Below are 17,819 nucleotides of genomic sequence, written 5' to 3' on the forward strand. Positions count from 1 at the left end.
GTGTTTGGAAAATTAACAGTCAAAGTGACTCACAGGTGCGTGTGGACTGTACACAGACGAAAGCGACTCAGGTAGGGAGTTGGGGGCGAGCACATAAGCGGGCAGTGCGTACTGAACGAGCGCCGTTCAACCCCATCCTTCGCTTTGGAAGGAGAAAGCGCGACGGCGCTCCTCCGGTTTTCAGTCACGGACAATTGTATGTTGGTTCGTAGTGTGCATTGTTGCAATGTTACTTTTCTTGGTGGTTTATTAAATTACGGATTTTTCAAATGTTTATTTTTTCCTCTGTGCTTAAAAATCATTTAAAAAGCGGTCTGATTATGCGGCGTATGCTATGCCGCGGGTTGGCTAGTATTTCATATTTCAAGATAATCAGAAGACATTATCGCACAATCCTAGAAATACTGTATGCAGTAGGGGTTGAAAGTAAAAAAAAAAAAAAAAGTCATTTACCAGTGTGCTGTCTGGACCTTCAGTTCCCCTTGAATTATTGACCTCCTCAAAACAATTTAAAAATGCAAGGCACCATACCTGTTAACTACTTAACAGAAAAAAGTAGTCTGAGTGCTCATCCCTGCCAGATTAATAGCCAGCAGCCTCTGTTCAAGGTCTCAATTTGATTTTTTGAGTCATGATTCATACTCCTAAGGCATCATTTTTGTAATAAGCATTGTTCCAACCTACTATCTAGTTGGATGTCCTTTAATGCATGATCCTGTTTAATACCAGCTTTTCACTCACTTTTCCTTCTTATGATCCTCATACTTATTAGCATCTGAGTTCTTCTTATAAGAATATAACAAAATGTTTCATGACAGCTTAGCTTATCATTATCCAACATGTCCAATATAATGTTATCAGGACTTCAGAGTTTCCCTGTGTCTGCATACAACACATGGAGAAAATCTGCTCCATGCAGTATAAGTAGAATTGGCATGTGCACAAAGTACAGTGGAATTTTTACTTGTATCTGTCCATTGAAAAAAAAAAGTATTCTGCAACATTTCTGAAAAGGTGCTCCTAACCAGGCTCCATGGGAACTGAGTTTAGAATAATAACTGTTGTTACTGTCTGGGTGTACCCGAGAGCCGGGGGCCACGGCGTAGCCGGCCTGATGCTGTACACATGGCAGCATGCTGCTGCAGTTTAGAAGCTGTTTCACCCCCAGCTCTTTCACTCGCTTAGTTCCTTTAGATGAGACAGCATCTTTGTAATCGGGTTCACAGCCATCGGGCAGCACTAAGCATTGTGACCCCACAAAGAAAATTCCTGAGCAGAGAGAGATGACATCACCTCCTTTCAGCTTACATATCTATTAGTGTACCTACTGTATGCAAATGCTTACATTTTCTTATAAGATTTCTGCGCACAATTTCTCAAAAAACACATTCTGCTTATAATTTGACGATTAATCTTACATGAGGTACCAAATTAAGCATGATCATCTGAAATGCTCTTACAATTGCATCATCTCGGTAAAGACAGATATCATCTGTCAAGTTGTATTTACTGTCTGTTAATGCCTGTTCTTCAGATCTGTTATCTTATGCTTTAAGCACGCTCAATATTTTTCAAAGTTGCAGCTTTAATAATTACTAAATTCTGTACTATGTCGTTTTTTATAATGAAACAATACTGGTAAGCTTCTCTGATTAGAAATTTTAGCCTGTGATGGGGAGCATGATTAGAAGGGGCACAAATTCTCACTTGGATTAAGATCTAAACTCTGACTCAGTAACTCCAGGATATTAACATTGTTTTTAAGCCATTGCTATGTAGCTATGGCTTTATGCATTGGGGTCATTGTCTTGCTGGAAAACAAATCATTTCCCAAGATTTCTTGCAGACTGCATGAGGTTGTCTTCCAGGATTTCTATGTATTTTTCTAAATTCATTTACCCTCACAGAATGATGCTGCCCCCACCATGTAAATAGCCAAAGGAGCTCCATTTTGCTCTTGTCAGACCATAAAACCTTCTTCCAGTTGATTTCAGAGTCTCCCATGTGCCTTCTGGGAAACTCTCTATGCATTTTTCCCAACAGTTGCTTTCTCTTTGCCATTCTCCCAGCTGGAACTGGTGAAGCACCCAGACAGCAGTTGTTGTCTTCACAGCTTCTCAGATCGTATTCACTGTAGCTTCTAACTCCTTCGGAGTCCTCATATGTCTCTTGGTGGCCCTCTCTCTAGTCTTCTTCTTGTCGAATCACTCAGTTTTGTGTAGATGGCCTGCTCCTTGCAGATTTACAGTTGTGTAATACCATTCCATTTTTAATGACTGATTTAATTAGACTCCAAATGATATCTTCTTGTCACAATTCCTTGACTTGTGCTTTTCAGTCTCTGTTCTTTCTGTCTTCATTGTGTAGGTAAAGCTGCAGTACAAATTCACCACAAGCCAGACCCCCTTGATAAGGTGCATTTATACCACAATCAATTGAAACCCCAGACAGGTGATAATTACTGAACTAATTTTGTGATGTATAAAACCAAATGGCTGCACCAGTGATGATTTAGGGGTGTTATATCAAAGGGAGTGATACTTAGGCCATCAACTAATTGATGTTTAATATTTGGAATTAATTTAGACCAATTTTCAGTGATCTTTTTCTGTTGATCAGTGCCAAAAAGCTAAATGAAATTTACTGCCATTCATGTTATATAACAATAACATGTGAAAACTTCCAAGAGGGTGAATATTTTTTTATAGGATCATTCACATATTTTGAGAATATGGATGCTGTTTGGTCATTAAAATGTACCAAGCTTGTTTTTTGACTCAATTAATCTTCCAACCTGCTTTTGTAATTTGCATTTTCATTCTTTCAACTGTTCATCAAATCAGGGTTAGTAGTTTCTTCTAAATTTTCTACTTTATTAGAACATTAGAACACTCTACATGAGAACAGGCCATTCAGCCCAACAAAGCTCGCCAGTCCTATCCACTTATTTCCTCCAAGAAAACATCAAGTCAAGTTTTGAAAGTCCCCAACGTCTTACTGTCTACCACACTACTTGGTAGCTTATTCCAAGTGTCTATCGATCTTTGTTTAAAGAAAAACTTCCTAATGTTTGTGCGAAATTTACCCTTAACAAGTTTCCAACTGTGTCCCCGTGTTCTTAATGAGCTCATTTTAAAATACAAGTCTTGATCCACTGTACTAATTCCCTTCATAATTTTAAACACTTCAATCATGTCACCTCTTAATCTTCTTTTGCCTAAACTGTAAAGGCTCAGCTCTTTTAATCTTTCCTCATAATTCAACCCCTGTAGCCCTGGAATCAGCCTAGTCGCTCTTCTCTGGACCTTTTCTAGTGCTGCTATGTCCTTTTTGTAGCCTGGAGACCAAAACTGCACACAGTACTCCAGATGAGGCCTCACCAGCACATTATAAAGGTTGAGCATAACCTCCATGGACTTGTATTATTGAATATAACGCACATTTAGGCTTCCACATTTCTTTGGATGCTTATTACAGTGGTTCTCAATCCCCTAGGGGGGCGCAAAGTAACAAAAAGTGGGGCGCGAAGATGTGAAAAAACTAAAAAAATCGAAAACATGAAAAATACATCTATCGAAACCAAAACAAGTTAACTTAAACTACATTCTGATACTAGAAAAATAAATATAGAGTTAGATAAATGTTGATAAAAGTTAAGTGGGTATAATAAAATATGAATCAATGATATACCATTAATTAAAAGAGAACAAATTGGTATTAGTGGGCTCCTTTCAAAAAAACATTAGGGGGGTGCGATTAAAACTGTTATGAAAACTCAGGTCACAAATACTTAAAGGTTGAGAAATGCTGGATTATTACATTAATAATATACAGTACATACATGTTCTATTCTTCCACTATTTTTTAGTTTCACCCAGCTTATCAGTGAGTAATTAAAGTCAATCAAATGTTACGACAGTAAGTAGTATCCACCGTATCTGTTAGTGATGTTCTTGTACATATGTTTCTAATAATCATTATATTCTTTTTATATTCATTGGTAATGTCACTATCCCAGGGCAGGCTACCATTGTTCATCCTTTTCTACTAACTAACATTACTCATGAACCTCTTGTTCAGAACTTCGTCCTCACTGCTGAACTTACTCATGATCGTCATGTTAATGCCTTCATTCTAATCACTGGCCTTAATTATGATCCTCTCATCCATCACTGACCTTACTCAAAATACTTTTGTTTATACCTCCATAGTCACTTTTGACCTTACTCATCATAGGTTCAGATGGAGATTGACGTTTTGAGTTAAGGGAAGTTATTTAAAGAAGACACAAGTTTCAAGACAATCCTTTAAGTTAATGATAAGGGTAAATTTACCTTAGTGTGCTTAGTTTTAAACTTGAATATAATGTAGTTTTAACATAGATAATGGAAGATTTTGCTCCACCCCCCCTGTAAGTTAAATTTAATGGAATGTTCTTAATGCCAGCTCTGTATGGCAATACTAAAGCTGTTGATTTAAGTTAGACGGCTTATGTGAAACATGAACTGTTAGTCAGATGGGCATTTAGGGCATATAGTTTTTTGACCGTTATGTACATTATGTATTTATGTATGGTGAATGAGATGACAGATAGAAACATTAAAAAATGTAACCAAGATACTTACTATAGACACAAAGTTTCCATTTTCCCTCTTTTGTGTGTGTTATCAATCTTTTTCCTTATTTTTTGTGTGAACTGTTTGCTTTGAATTTCACTAAAATCTTTAAAAAAAAAAAATTGGGCTGTATTTTGAACTTCTTGGAAACTGTCAACAAATGCAGTTTCTGTAGTAATGCTCATTAATCATGGCACCGGAGAGTGGCAACATCTGCTTCTGTTCAATAATCCTCTTCACTAGTAAATTTGCTCATGATTCTATTGTTCATACCATCCATCCATCTATCCATTCTCCAACCCGCTGAATCCGAACACAGGGTCATGGGGGTCTGCTGGAGCCAATCCCAGCCAACACAGGGCACAAGGCAGGAACCAATCCTGGGCAGGGTGCCAACCCACGGCAGGATTGTTCATACCTTCATATCTTATTCAAGATTCTCTTATTTATATCCTCATACTCACCATTGACCTTGGTCACAGTCCTCTTTTCAATTGTCTTCAGCCCACTCTTTTTATGGCAGTTGCTTTCTTTACCTTCACTTCTTTTTTCTATTTCCTTGGATAATCTCTATCAGTAATTTTTTTTTCTTGGTTGCAGGTCCCTAATGTTTTCAGATTTACCTATTGTCATTGCTGACAGCGTTGCCAGCTCTTCCAATTTAACCACTGGTGTTTTGAAGGGGGCGAATTCCTCAAAGGAACAGGAAGCTCATCACTCTCATAACTACTATGCAATCTTCTATTCTGTGCTTATCTTTGCCATTGTTTTTGGGAACATGCTTGTTTGCTTGGCTGTGCTGCGGGAGAAAAGTCTGCAGACCACAACCAACTACCTGGTAGTGAGCCTGGCCATAGCTGATCTACTGGTAGCATCTCTTGTCATGCCATGGGTGGTCTACCTTGAGGTAAGCAGCGTCTTCTCAATTAAATGGTCTGGATGAAGGATCAAGGGAAATTGATTTCTTTTTACCCCTTGATACTAAGCAAATTGTTATGTAAAAGTGTGCTGCTTTTAGGTTTAATTCAAACCTTTTTGTCCATTAAATATGCTTTAAAAAGTATTTTCTCTGCATCAATTCTCCTTCTTACATCAAAACTAGGTGAGTGCGCTTTTTATTATTATCTGGGACTGCAATAACCTGTAAAATACTGCTGCTCTCATCTGTTTAAAAAATACCAGCACTACCTGTTATTAAAATATTGCTTTTTTGTTGACTTTTTCATAGAACATGAAGATAGTTTCAAGCTTGAGTAATGAAATATTGCAATACAAGACATCTGTGCACCTTTGCTCAGTTATTTCAATTTAATTTAAAGTTTTATTATATAAAGATTGTACCACAATTTTGATGAGTTTACATTTGCATTTGTATAACATACATGCACTGTATTTGCTGTAATTTTGTTTTACAGACAATGGTTTAAATTTGTATAATTTGAAGTTACTGATATTTTAGAAAAGGTTTTGCACACAAACATATAAAATGAGTTGAGCATTGGTAGGCATGTGTGGTATACATTTGGGGGTTTGATTCGTAGGTATTGGATTTCCACATACTTGGCCTTATGCAGGAAACATGAAAAACAGCTTCAGTTGAGATCCAGCAGGATGTAACTTATAGTTAGGACTGACGGCTTTCCAGCCCTCAAGAACAGATGCAGAGCAGCAGAAGGTCCGTCTTACAGCTGATGTCTTGGTGTATAACATACCTGCAGAGAACCCTAAGGGATTGTTTTATCTTGGTAGAGTAATATATATTGCTCTACTTTCCCCTATTGTATTATTAATATGTAGCCTTAGAATGCCTAATCTCACAGACTTACCACTGTTTATAAGGTATTATTATTTATACCTTATCCCCACCTTCCCTTCTATATCTATAACCTCAGGCAATTAGATGTAGTAAAAAGACAAGCAGGAGTTAAGTTACACATAAAATAATGTATTACTGATAATATTCATAAATAATAACAAAATGTAAAGTACATTTGAATATTGGCAACCATACAACCTGATAAAATGGTGATGTGTAATTCAGCTGGCACACAGACTTGTAGTTGCTTCAAATGTCTCTAGTTAAGGCATCATTGGTGCTCAGCTTTCAGCCACATGTCTGTTCAAAATGGCTGAAGCTGTGCTCTTCATTGTGTTGTCTTCAGTTCATGGTGTGATGGTCTTCTTCAGTTGTTAGCAAGAGAAAGATACTTCTACATCATCACAGGTTAGCAAGAGAGATGCTTCTTCATCATATGTTGGTTAGAGAGAGAGAATGCGGTTGAGCAAGCAAATTTATAGGTTTTCTGTCCAACCCCTACAGCCAATCCAGACAGACCAATGGGTGAAATAGAACATCTTATATCCTGCCCTAAAACCATATGTTAAACATCCTGGCTTCCTTGCAGGGGGGTTGAAAGACTTTAGCAGAGAAATACTCATCAAACTGGTTTACGACACATCCCCCAAATCCTGTCATAAAATTACAAAGAGACAGTCGTAAACGGGGGGGTTAAACACGAATACCTCTCACCAAAGTAACACTAAATTACATTGGATTTCCTAAATTATAAATAAAGACATACAAAACATTTATCAAGTTATATGCAAAATCTTACATCACAACAGGGATACTTAAAATGTTTGTTTTAGGTGAATCCTGTGTGGTCATCTGCACAGGGGTGCCAAAAGAGGTGATGGATTTGGTAAAGAATAACAGGAGTCAAGGAAAGCTGGACACACTATGCTGAGTAGGAGAAGTAAAACTGCAATGAATTCACACCACAAAACATCTTAGTTTGAAGATTTGCAGTATAGTGAACTGCTGTTGGTCAGTTACAAGCCTGCAATGTCTAGTTCAGAAGCAGTTTCCTTGCAGCGTGAGCTAATTGCAGAACTCCATTAATCAGTCTGGCAGAGACCATCTATGAACGCTAAGAGCGAGGTGCTTCCTGGTGATGTGAACTGTTCTCTCTCTGTGTCAGCCCCCATCTTTTCTGTGCAGTGTCACCACTAGACTCCACAGTGCAAATGCTTGGAATTGCAGTCCAAGAAAATGTACTTGACATCAATGATGGGACTTGCACTGTGGACGTTTGGAGTGTTCTAGTAATGATCTGATATTACCTGGGAGTATTCTATATGAAGCGTTCAGAAATGCTTGCTGCATGACTGACTAAAAGAGCTCTCCATTTAGGTGATGCTGCAAAGAAAAGCTCTCCTGAGCTGGATGGTTCGGGTTTATGGCTGGACACAGAGCACTTAGCCACAGCCTGAGATGTTTTGTGTTGTGAGTCCATGGAAATTTGCTCGTTGACAAGAATGGGATTTGCACTGTGGATGGGTAGAATGTAGTGGCGACGCTTTGCAGAAAAGTTGGGGGATGATGCAGAGAGAGACCAGCTGACATCACAAGGAAGAGCTCCGCTTACAGTGTTCAGAAACAGTCTCTGTGTGACTTACTAATGGAGTTCTCCTATTAGCTTATGCTGCAAGGAGGCTGCTTCTGAGCCAAATGTTACAGACTTGTGACTGTCCACCAGTTCACCACAATGCAAATCTTCAAACAAAGAAGCTTTGTGGTGTGAGTCCTTTGCAATTTACCTTCCCCTATTTAACATAGAAATGATCTCTGCATGGCTGACTAAAAGAGCTCTCCATTTAGGTCACACTGCAAGAAGATCATTTCTGAGACAGATGGTGTGGATTCATGTCTGGCCACCAGCAGCTGGCCACAGTTCAAATCTTCAAACTGAGATTCTTCGTGGTGTGAGTCCACAGACATTCACTTGACGACAAGGATTGAATTTGCATTGTGCATGGGTGGAGTGTAGTGGTGATGCTGTGCAGAAAAAGTGGGTGCTGACACAGAGAGATGTTCAGAAATGGCCAATGTGAGGCTGACTTAAAGAGCTCGCCACTTAGGTCACAATGAAACGAGAAGGTGCAGGTTTGTGGCCGGCTAGTGGTAGGTGACTACAGAGCAAATCTTCAAACTGAGATGCTTTGTGGTGTGAGTCCATGACAATTTACTGAAGGTAAATTATTGTGTAAGGGTAACAGGGTTAAGGAGCAGGGAAGATTTCTTTCTTTTTAGGACAAGAACAATAAAGCTTTGTGTATTTGCTAGGTCAAGGGACAAATGGTTTATTCCTTTGTGTTATATCATGTCTGTGTTCTCGACCATAATCAGATCTTCTCCTTCAGTAAGTTCTGGCCAAATACCAGTATTGGAATGTTTCATACTGTACTGTTAGGCATGGCTTTATAAATGTATTTTAAGAACTATATGTGGCTAGCTGGAATAGATATTGTATATATATATATATATATACATAAATAAAGTGTGTGGCAAAAAAAAAAATCATGGTGAAATGTACTTTATACCCATTCATGACATGTTTCACACCTCCTCATGTCCAACTGTGTTTTTATGCAACTGTTGTGGAGCTTTCTGCAAATGAGTAGTTATGCCTTGATTGATGACTGTGTTTGACAGTTGACTGCGGTTGATTTTCAATTAATGTCACGCTACACTGCTAGGTGTCAGACTGCTGTCTGTGCTAGCATTGTGACCATATTGAAGGGTGGCCATGGGTTGTGTTCTTCTGAACTGTGCAGTCCTGCAGGCATGGATTAACACCATAGATTAATTGCTGCTATCAGATTTGGTGGCCGCATTAGATAACCTAGGAGTTACATTTCAGTAAAAAAAATATCAAGCTATTGATTGTGGGTAAAGATATAAGTAGAGTATGTGTTGGGGAATGAATAAAAACTTTATGTCAAATCAAAAGGCATAATGCATTAATTAATGTTGGACAAGGTTGTGAAAGAAGAAGCAAGGCGGAAACAGACCTTGAATTGGGCACCAGTTCCTTGGAGGACACACTCACCCACATAGCCACAGCATGCCAATATAAAATGATTAGTTTGTATTTCTTTGGTATGTTGAAAGAAATTAATTAGGACACATAAAGATTGTGCCAACTGTACACCGACTGAGAGCTATGAGGCAGCAAGGCCTAACCAATGCACCTCAGCTCTGCCTTGGCTTAAAAATAAACAAAAAAAAAAGAACATGTTTTTATATAGCACCATGTTATTTGAAGAAATATAGTGTAATTATTTGTTGCTATAGAAGTGTGAATGAATAGAGAGGTTTGATGAGCGTCTTACTTGCATGTCTTCTTCAGACTACTGGCAGTACAATTTTACAAATAACAGATAATGACTACCATGCAATACACTAAATACAAAATTAGTGTTGTGTGACCAACAGTGGGAGCTCTCAAATCAACCCATATCTTAAAATGAGCTACACACCACACAGTTCAGTCACAAGGGATTTATTTATAGGATTCCAGGTACAGCATTACATAAACGGAAAACAATAAACTCAATCCATAATATTCAGTGCCTGTGCCTTCTCCTTCTTCTTTCCTGTCTCAATGACACTGGCGGTTTTCTCTTTTCTTTCTCCACTACCATGCCAGGCGAGTCATTTTCCTTTACTTCACACAGAACATAAGAAATTTGACCAACGAGAGGAGACCTTTAAGGCTATCAGGCTCATTTGTTTAGCTAATAGCTACTGTAAGCTGTCCCAATATCACATCCTGATATTTCTTAAAGGTTGTCACGTTTCTGCTCCAACTACATGACTTGGTAGGTTGTTCCAGATTACCACAAGAAGTGCTTCCCGGTTTCAGTCCTAAATGCATTTCCCCATTACTTCCACTGGTGTCCTTGAGTATGCAATTCACCCTTAAGTTGAAAGGATTCAGCTGGGTCTGCTTTATCAATATCTTGCAGAATTGTGAAGACATGGATTAGCTTCCCACACAGTTTCCTTTGCTTGAGACTGTGGAAAGATGGTCAGAGTGGTAGTTTAACTTAATGGTTTTAGTTATGGATTAATGGTTTTAATGGATTGTTGGCTCAATCTTCTAGATGCCTGTGTGAAGTCTGCCTATATGAATGAGTGTGCAGGGTTAAACAGATAATTACCGATTAAGCTAGGGCGTGGTAATTAATAGGCTGGGAATGGAGCAAAATAAAAGGGAATGGGTCAGTGTGGGAAACAAGAAGCTATTGTTCATTTTTGAAGAAGAGCAAATGCTAGTGGGAGAGATATATGAAATTAACATTAGTTGGGTAGCATTGGTCTTGCTGATTTGTCTGAGCAGAGCAGGACTGAGGGCTGTGTAATGGGTCTGTGTGGTGACTACACTGTCATCCTCTGTGCATTGGAGCAGACGAGAGGCCACAGGAATATACTGGAATAGGTAGGTTTAGACACAGCAGCATCCAAGGAAGGACAAGGCACCCCTGGGATTTATGGGTTGGGATCTATTTTGTGGACAAACGACTCATGTAGTGGGATGAATCCAGGAAACTATCTGTGTCCTGATGAGGGTACAGAGTGGAAGAGAAAATAAAAGAAAGTGAAGGAGATTTGCTTCTCTAACTACTTATACATAAGGGTAGTCTGTCAGTTATGCGATCCAAATTCAAAGAGTTAGGTACCAAGCTGAGGAGCAGAACTGACAAGGTAGTCTTCTCCGAAGTTCTGCCAGTGCCACGCACCAGTCCAGGTAAGATTGAGGAGATTAGAAGGCTTAACGCGTGGCTCAAATCTTGGTGCAGGGTAGAAGGGTATAGGTTTATGGGGCATTGGGACTCCTTTTGGAACAGATGGGACCTGTTCTGCCGTGACGGGTTACATCTGAACCGGAGGGGCACCAATTTATTGGGGAGGCATATGTGTAGGCTAGTCGAGGATTGTTTAAACTAGGGAATGGGGGGCAGGGAGTTTAGGACAGGCCAGATTTAGATCTATACATGGAAGAACAAACAATGGTGTAGAAATAAAAATGCATAGTAATGTAAATTCTAAGCAAACACGTAAATGTAGAAGGATTAACACATTAAAAATAGCTTGCCTTAATGCTAGAAGTATCAAAAATAAGGTAAGTGAGTTGGAGTTGTATGTAGCAGAGCATAATTATGATATTATAGCAATAACGGAAACCTGGCTAAATAACAAAGATGGGGATGAGTGTAACATAGAGGGATACACATTTTTTAGGAAGGATAGACAGAACAGAAAAGGAGGTGGGGTTGCTGTTTATGCCAAACAGGGTTAAATGTAAGTCATCTTCAGTTGGATGATGAGCCCCATCTTAGTGAGGACATGTGGCTTCATCTGGAAAATATTAGGGAAAAAGGTCTTATTTTAGGAGTGTGTTATAGACCACCCAATTCAGACAGTAATTTCAACACACATCTTTTAGTAATATCAAAAGGCAAGTTTACAGGGGATATTATAGTCATGGGGACTTTAATTATCCAAATATTAACTGGGATAACCTTACAGATGGAGGAGCACAAGAGCAGGAGTTTTAGAAGTAATCAGCGACTGTTTTTAACACAGCATGTTAAAGCACCAACAAGGGGTGAAGCCTGTCTGGATTTAGTATTCTGTAATAATCAGGATAGAATTGAGGGTGTAGAGGTGATTGAACCACTAGGGTCAAGTGACCATAATGTAATACAATTCTCAGTATTTTGTAAGAGTACAGATGCAAAGACTAAAATTGTTAAGTTGAACTTTAGTAGGGCTAATTTTGAGCAGATGCGACAAAGTCTAAGTAGGATAGACTGGGATAAGCTTTTAAATGTGGAGACAGTCGAGGAGCAGTGGAACAGGTTTAAAATGTTTTACATGTAATGCAGGACAGATACATACCTAAATTTGGAAGTAATAGGAAACTAAAAAACTCCACGATGGATTAATAAAGATTTAAAAAGAAGTTGCAAAGGAAAAACTGCTGTATAAGGCATATAAGACTAATGACTGCAAAGAGAACCGTAGCGTATGAGAAAATGAGGGCAACCATTAAGAAGGATATCAGAGAGGCTAAAAGACAGTTGGAGAGGAATATAGCAGATAAGGCGAAAGAAGACCCCAAGAGATTCTTTCAGTATTTTAGTAGTAAAAGAACAGTTAAGGAGGAGGTCAAGTTCATCAGGAATAGTAAAGGGAATTAAAAGATACAGACAATGAAATAGCAGATGCCCTAAACTTACATTTTTCTGAGGTGTTTACAAGTGAGCAAGTGGATAACCTGCCAGAGGTAAACACAACTACTAAGGAGGTACTGAGGGATTTGGAAATTGTAGAGGGAGAAGTGCTGCTCAGATTAAATAAGATGAAATCAAACAAATCACCAGGCCCAGATAATATTTATCCTCGTGTTCTTAAGGAGGCTAGTGAGTACATATATAAACCCTTGACACATATTTTTAGGAAGTCACTGTGCACTGGAGAGATTCCAAAGGACTGGAAAATGGCAAATATCATCCCATTATATAAAAAGGGTGACAGGGCAGATCCAAGCAACTATAGGCCAGTAAGCTTAACAAGCATAAAAGGAAAATTAATGGAAGGAATTATTAAGGATAAGATTGAGCAACACATGCAAGGACAGGAGTTATTCTGAACAGTCAGCATGGGTTCAGAAGAGGGAGGTCGTGTTTTACTAACATGTTGGAATTCTATGAGGAGGCAACAAAAGGATACGATCAAAGTGGAGCTTATGATATTATTTATCTGGACTTTCAGAAAGCATTTGATAAGGTGCCACATGAGAGGTTGGGCATCAAGTTAAAAGAAGTGGGAGTTCAGGGTGATGTTTTTAGATGGGTGCAGAATTGGCTCAGACACAGGAAGCAGAGGGTGATGGTGCGAGGAACCTCATCAGAACTGGCGATGTTAAGAGTGGTGTTCCACAGGGGTCAGTGCTAGGGCGCTGCTATTTTTAATATATATAAATGATTTAGATAGGAATATAAGTAACAAGCTGGTTAAGTTTGCAGATGATACCAAGATAGGTGGATTAGCAGATAATTTAGAATCCGTTATATCATTACAGAAGGACTTGGATAGCATACAGGCTTGGGCAGATTTGTGGCAGATGAAATTTAATGTCAGTAAATGTAAAGTATTACACATAGGAAGTAAAAAATATTAGGTTTGAATACAAAATGGGCGGTCGGAAAATCGAGAGTACACCTTATGAGAAGGATTTAGGAGTCATAGTGGACTCTAAGCTATCAACTTCCAAACAGTGTTCAGAAGCCATTAAGAAGGCTAACAGAATGTTAGGTTATATAGCACGATCTGTGGAGTACAAGTCCAAGGAGGTTATGCTCAACCTTTATAATGCACTGGTGAGGCCTCATCTTGAGTACTGTGTGCAGTTTTGGTCTCCAGGCTACAAAAAGGACATAGCAGCACTAAAAAAGGTCCAGAGAAGAGCGACTAGGCTGATTCCAGGTCTACAGGGGTTGAATTATGAGGAAAGATTAAAAGAGCTGAGCCTTTACAGTTTAAGCAAAAGAAGATAAAGAGGTGACATGATTGAAGTGTTTAAAATTCTGAAGGGAATTAGTACAGTGGATCGAGACTTGTATTTTAAAATGAGTTCATCAAGAACACGGGGACACAGTTGGAAACTTGTTAAGGGTAAATTTTGCACAAACATTAGGAAGTTTTTCTTTACACAAAGAACGATAGACACTTGGAATAAGCTACCAAGTAGTGTGGTAGACAGTAAGACGTTAGGGACTTTCAAAACTCGACTTGATGTTTTCTTGGAGGAAACAAATGGATAGGACTGGCGAGCTTTGTTGGGCTGAATGGCCTGTTCTCGTCTAGAGTGTTCTAATGTTCTTATTAAAATTATGTATTTATTGGACACTCCAAAAACACTGATTGGTTTTAAGACACAATACTATTGATTAATCTTTTGGAATTATTTACTGACTTAATTGTTTAAGTGCACTATTTAACACTTTTGCCACAATTTATTCTCCTCTTTTAAATAAAGTTTCAGTCTTCTAATTGTAAAGTCTCGCTTGTCTGCCTCACTCGCACTCTTATGATTATCGATGTCCTGAATGAAGAAAGATGGCTGTGGGTCGAAGGCAGGACAAAGACTAAACCAGTATAACCCCCTGAGCCTGTCACAGTAGGACATGTCCTTCTGTCCTGAGATGCACTTGGTTGCTTTCCTCTGTCTCTCTGTGGTGGCCAGAAGTGCACACAGTACTCCAGATGCGGCCTCACTAGTGCATTATACAGTCTGCCAGTGGTCTCAGCCAGTTCCTGGATGGCATATCGGCCTCTTGTTCAGGCAGCAGTTCCAACCAACTCCTGGATAGCACATTGGACTCATGTTTGGAGAGTGGTCCTAACCAGCTCCCAGATGATATTTTAGACTCCTGGGGAAAAAACCTTACAGGGCACAGCTGTGCCTTGCTGACCTGAACAGTGGTATAAAGTACACATTAAGCATTAGACCTCACTTTCATGCTTGGCCATCACAATTTTATTGTTGCTTTATGAAGTGTGGAAAGCCAGCCCCCGTACACACACAGACAGACAGACAGTGTATGTCCAAAACACACACGTTTATTGCAAATAACAACACCACAATGCCTTAATCAGCTAACTCGGTCCCTTCTTCCTTTCTCCTTGAATCCTTCTGCTGCCTCTACTCCTCTCCCCACAAGCTCCATCTTCCTCCTCCCAACTCTGGCTCATCTACTGGAGTGAGGCGGCCCCTTTTATGCAGTACCCAGATGTGCTCCAGGTGTTCTGTGACGCTCTTCTGGCAGCACTTCCTGGTATGGCAGAAGTGCCGCATGAGCACCCGGAAGCAATTAGGGTGTCCCTGGAACTCCTTCCGGCAGCACCTTCAAGTGTGGCAGAAGTGTTGCCATCCAGGGTTCCGTAATCGTCTGGGTGGCCCTTGGCGGTAGCCATAGGCCCCAACAGGGATGAGCTTCCCAGCTCTGTTCCGGTGGCCCCCAAGCAGACCAGGGCAGCTGCCCTCTAGTGGCCCAGGGGAGGCATTGTTCCTCTTGTGGACCTTCCAGGGGTCCATCACTCCAAATTCCTATGACGGTATTTGTAAAATTCAGTAGTTATTGAAATTTCTGCAGCAGTTCTCTGGAATTTATCATTTTCAGATTGTTTTGCAGTTGATGTCTATAGGCATGGACATCAAGAAACAGAACCAAGGACTAGTGTAATCATTATAAGATTCCAGAAGTACATGTGTCATTATCAGATTTAACTGTTCAAAAATGCTAACAAAGATGAATGAGTGCAGTTTAAAGAAAACATTCACCTTTCTGTCTAAAGCAGAACATTCAAAGAAAAGTCATAAAAGCAAAATCAGTCCTTACTGTCTGATTCCTTCACTTTTGAGACCGATTGTCTTTCCAACAGGTGACCATCAAACTCCAGCTCACCAGTTTAGAAGTCTTTTACATTCATCCCAGTGGTTTATATCTCCTACCCCTTCTCCTGGTAATGATGCCCTTTGCTTCAGAATCCTCTCCTCCTGTCCACCTGCTTCCCCACCAGTTGGTGCCCAATCCCACCTCTACTTGCATCACAGTTAGCCCCCAGACCATTCCAACCTTTCCACTAATCGTAGAATGTTCATGAATACCCCTGGACCTCTGTTACCCATGTATAAAACTTGCTTATGTGCAGAAACATAGGTAAGCCATTTCTTATGCAAACATCGGGATTTATAAAACATAAACTTGCCTCAAAAATTGGCGTAAAGTTATGGAAAGTTTCAAACATCTGTAACTCGTACGCTGCCTTTTTTGGTGTTGGCATTTTAGCAAGTTAGGTGGCAGGACAGTGACGGGAACAGAAAATCTCATTTCATTGCATGTTTCAATGATGTGCCTGTCACATTCTGATATCCGTCCAGCCATCCATGTTCTACATCTGTAATGGAACAGGTCCCATGTGATTTCTGTGTGATGGTCTCTGTAATCGCAGCTACAATTCAGTACACAACTCCAATAGAATGGCTCAAGGACATCTAAATCAAATTATAATACATTGTGATGCAAAAGGATACAAATGCCATCACCTTTATTCAAATGACAGGATACGTTGCGTTTTTAAGTTTGTTTGTCTGCATATTTTAATGGTGGCAAATTAATCAGTTTCTTAATGTATGACAATAAAAAAATTATGCATAACATAATATTTGGGTGCAGTTTCTTAATGTATGACAATAAAAAAATTATGCATAACATAATATTTGGGTGCAACTTATTTAAGTGATTTGAAAGTTGGAGCGTTTTCTGTTATTTGCTTGCTTCATCAAAGTGACGGTCACTTTTTTAAAATATTTTGTCACAGGGTTGTGTATGACATTTAATCGCTCGTGCTGAATACTAACAATCTGCTGACAGGAGTGTCTTTTAGATGTGTAAAAGAAGAAAATACTGTAAACAACATATTTAAGTTGAAATAACTAGCCTAAATTGGAAACTACCCTGTTATTGAAATTGTAGAGTATTTCTCTATTTGTTTAAGGATTGACAACATGCAAGTGAGAGTTTCTTTGGGCAGGACAGATTATAGCATTTGTTGATCCATCCATCCTCTAAACCTGCTTATTCAGGGCAGGGGGCAGCTGGAGCATATCCCAGCAAGCAATGTGCTCAGGCCGAAACAACCCCATGGCTAGGAGCCAACACATTACAGGAGGAAACACACACACACACATCAGAGGACAATTTAGCTCCACCAGTTTGCCTAACCCGCATGTCTTTGGACTGAGGGAGAAAATTGGAGCAAACCCTCACAGACCCATATACAAACATGGGAGCACCTGGGATGTGACCAGCAAACTTACTATGAGACAGCAGTGTTATCGCAGCCTCACTCTTCACCTAATTCATTGATTAACATTTACCTTAACTATGTTAAGTTTAGTATGGCATCCCAGCAAGGTTTTGTACACAAGGCCTCATGTGTTCAGCACAAACCTCAGCTAGTGGTCCTCCAAGCTAAGCCATCCTTATTCTTCACTCCCTGTCCTCCTGCAGCCCTCAGTGGCATGCAGTGCTGCTGCTCCAAGACACTTAACACCTACCAAGAATCAAGCAACCAAGTAACCTACAAATACATTTTTCTATAACACAGTGAACAAGAACTTAATAGGGGAAAGACAAAATAAGCAAAGCAGGTTCACAAAGAGTCAGAGCCTAATCTCAGGCCCAGCAGTATTGGGTGTAAGACAGGAACCATCTCTGGACTGGGTACCGGGGCACGCACACAAACACATCATGACTCCCATTGTAGAGTCACCAATTAAACTAACA

At 39.6% G+C, this 17,819-nt stretch overlaps 1 protein-coding gene across 1 annotated transcript in view; it reads left to right on the forward strand.

The window, feature by feature from the left end:
- drd3 (dopamine receptor D3) overlaps positions 1-17,819 on the forward strand; it is a 78,410-nt gene that overhangs the window by 17,076 nt on the left and 43,515 nt on the right. Inside the window, exon 2 of the mRNA XM_039744092.1 lies at positions 5,217-5,523. Within this exon, the coding sequence (XP_039600026.1) occupies positions 5,224-5,523 (300 nt within the window). The 5' untranslated portion in view covers positions 5,217-5,223. The remainder of the gene's footprint in view (positions 1-5,216; positions 5,524-17,819) is intronic.

The sequence above is a fragment of the Polypterus senegalus genome, chromosome 2 (assembly GCF_016835505.1).
Source record: "Polypterus senegalus isolate Bchr_013 chromosome 2, ASM1683550v1, whole genome shotgun sequence".
NCBI lineage: Eukaryota > Metazoa > Chordata > Cladistia > Polypteriformes > Polypteridae > Polypterus > Polypterus senegalus.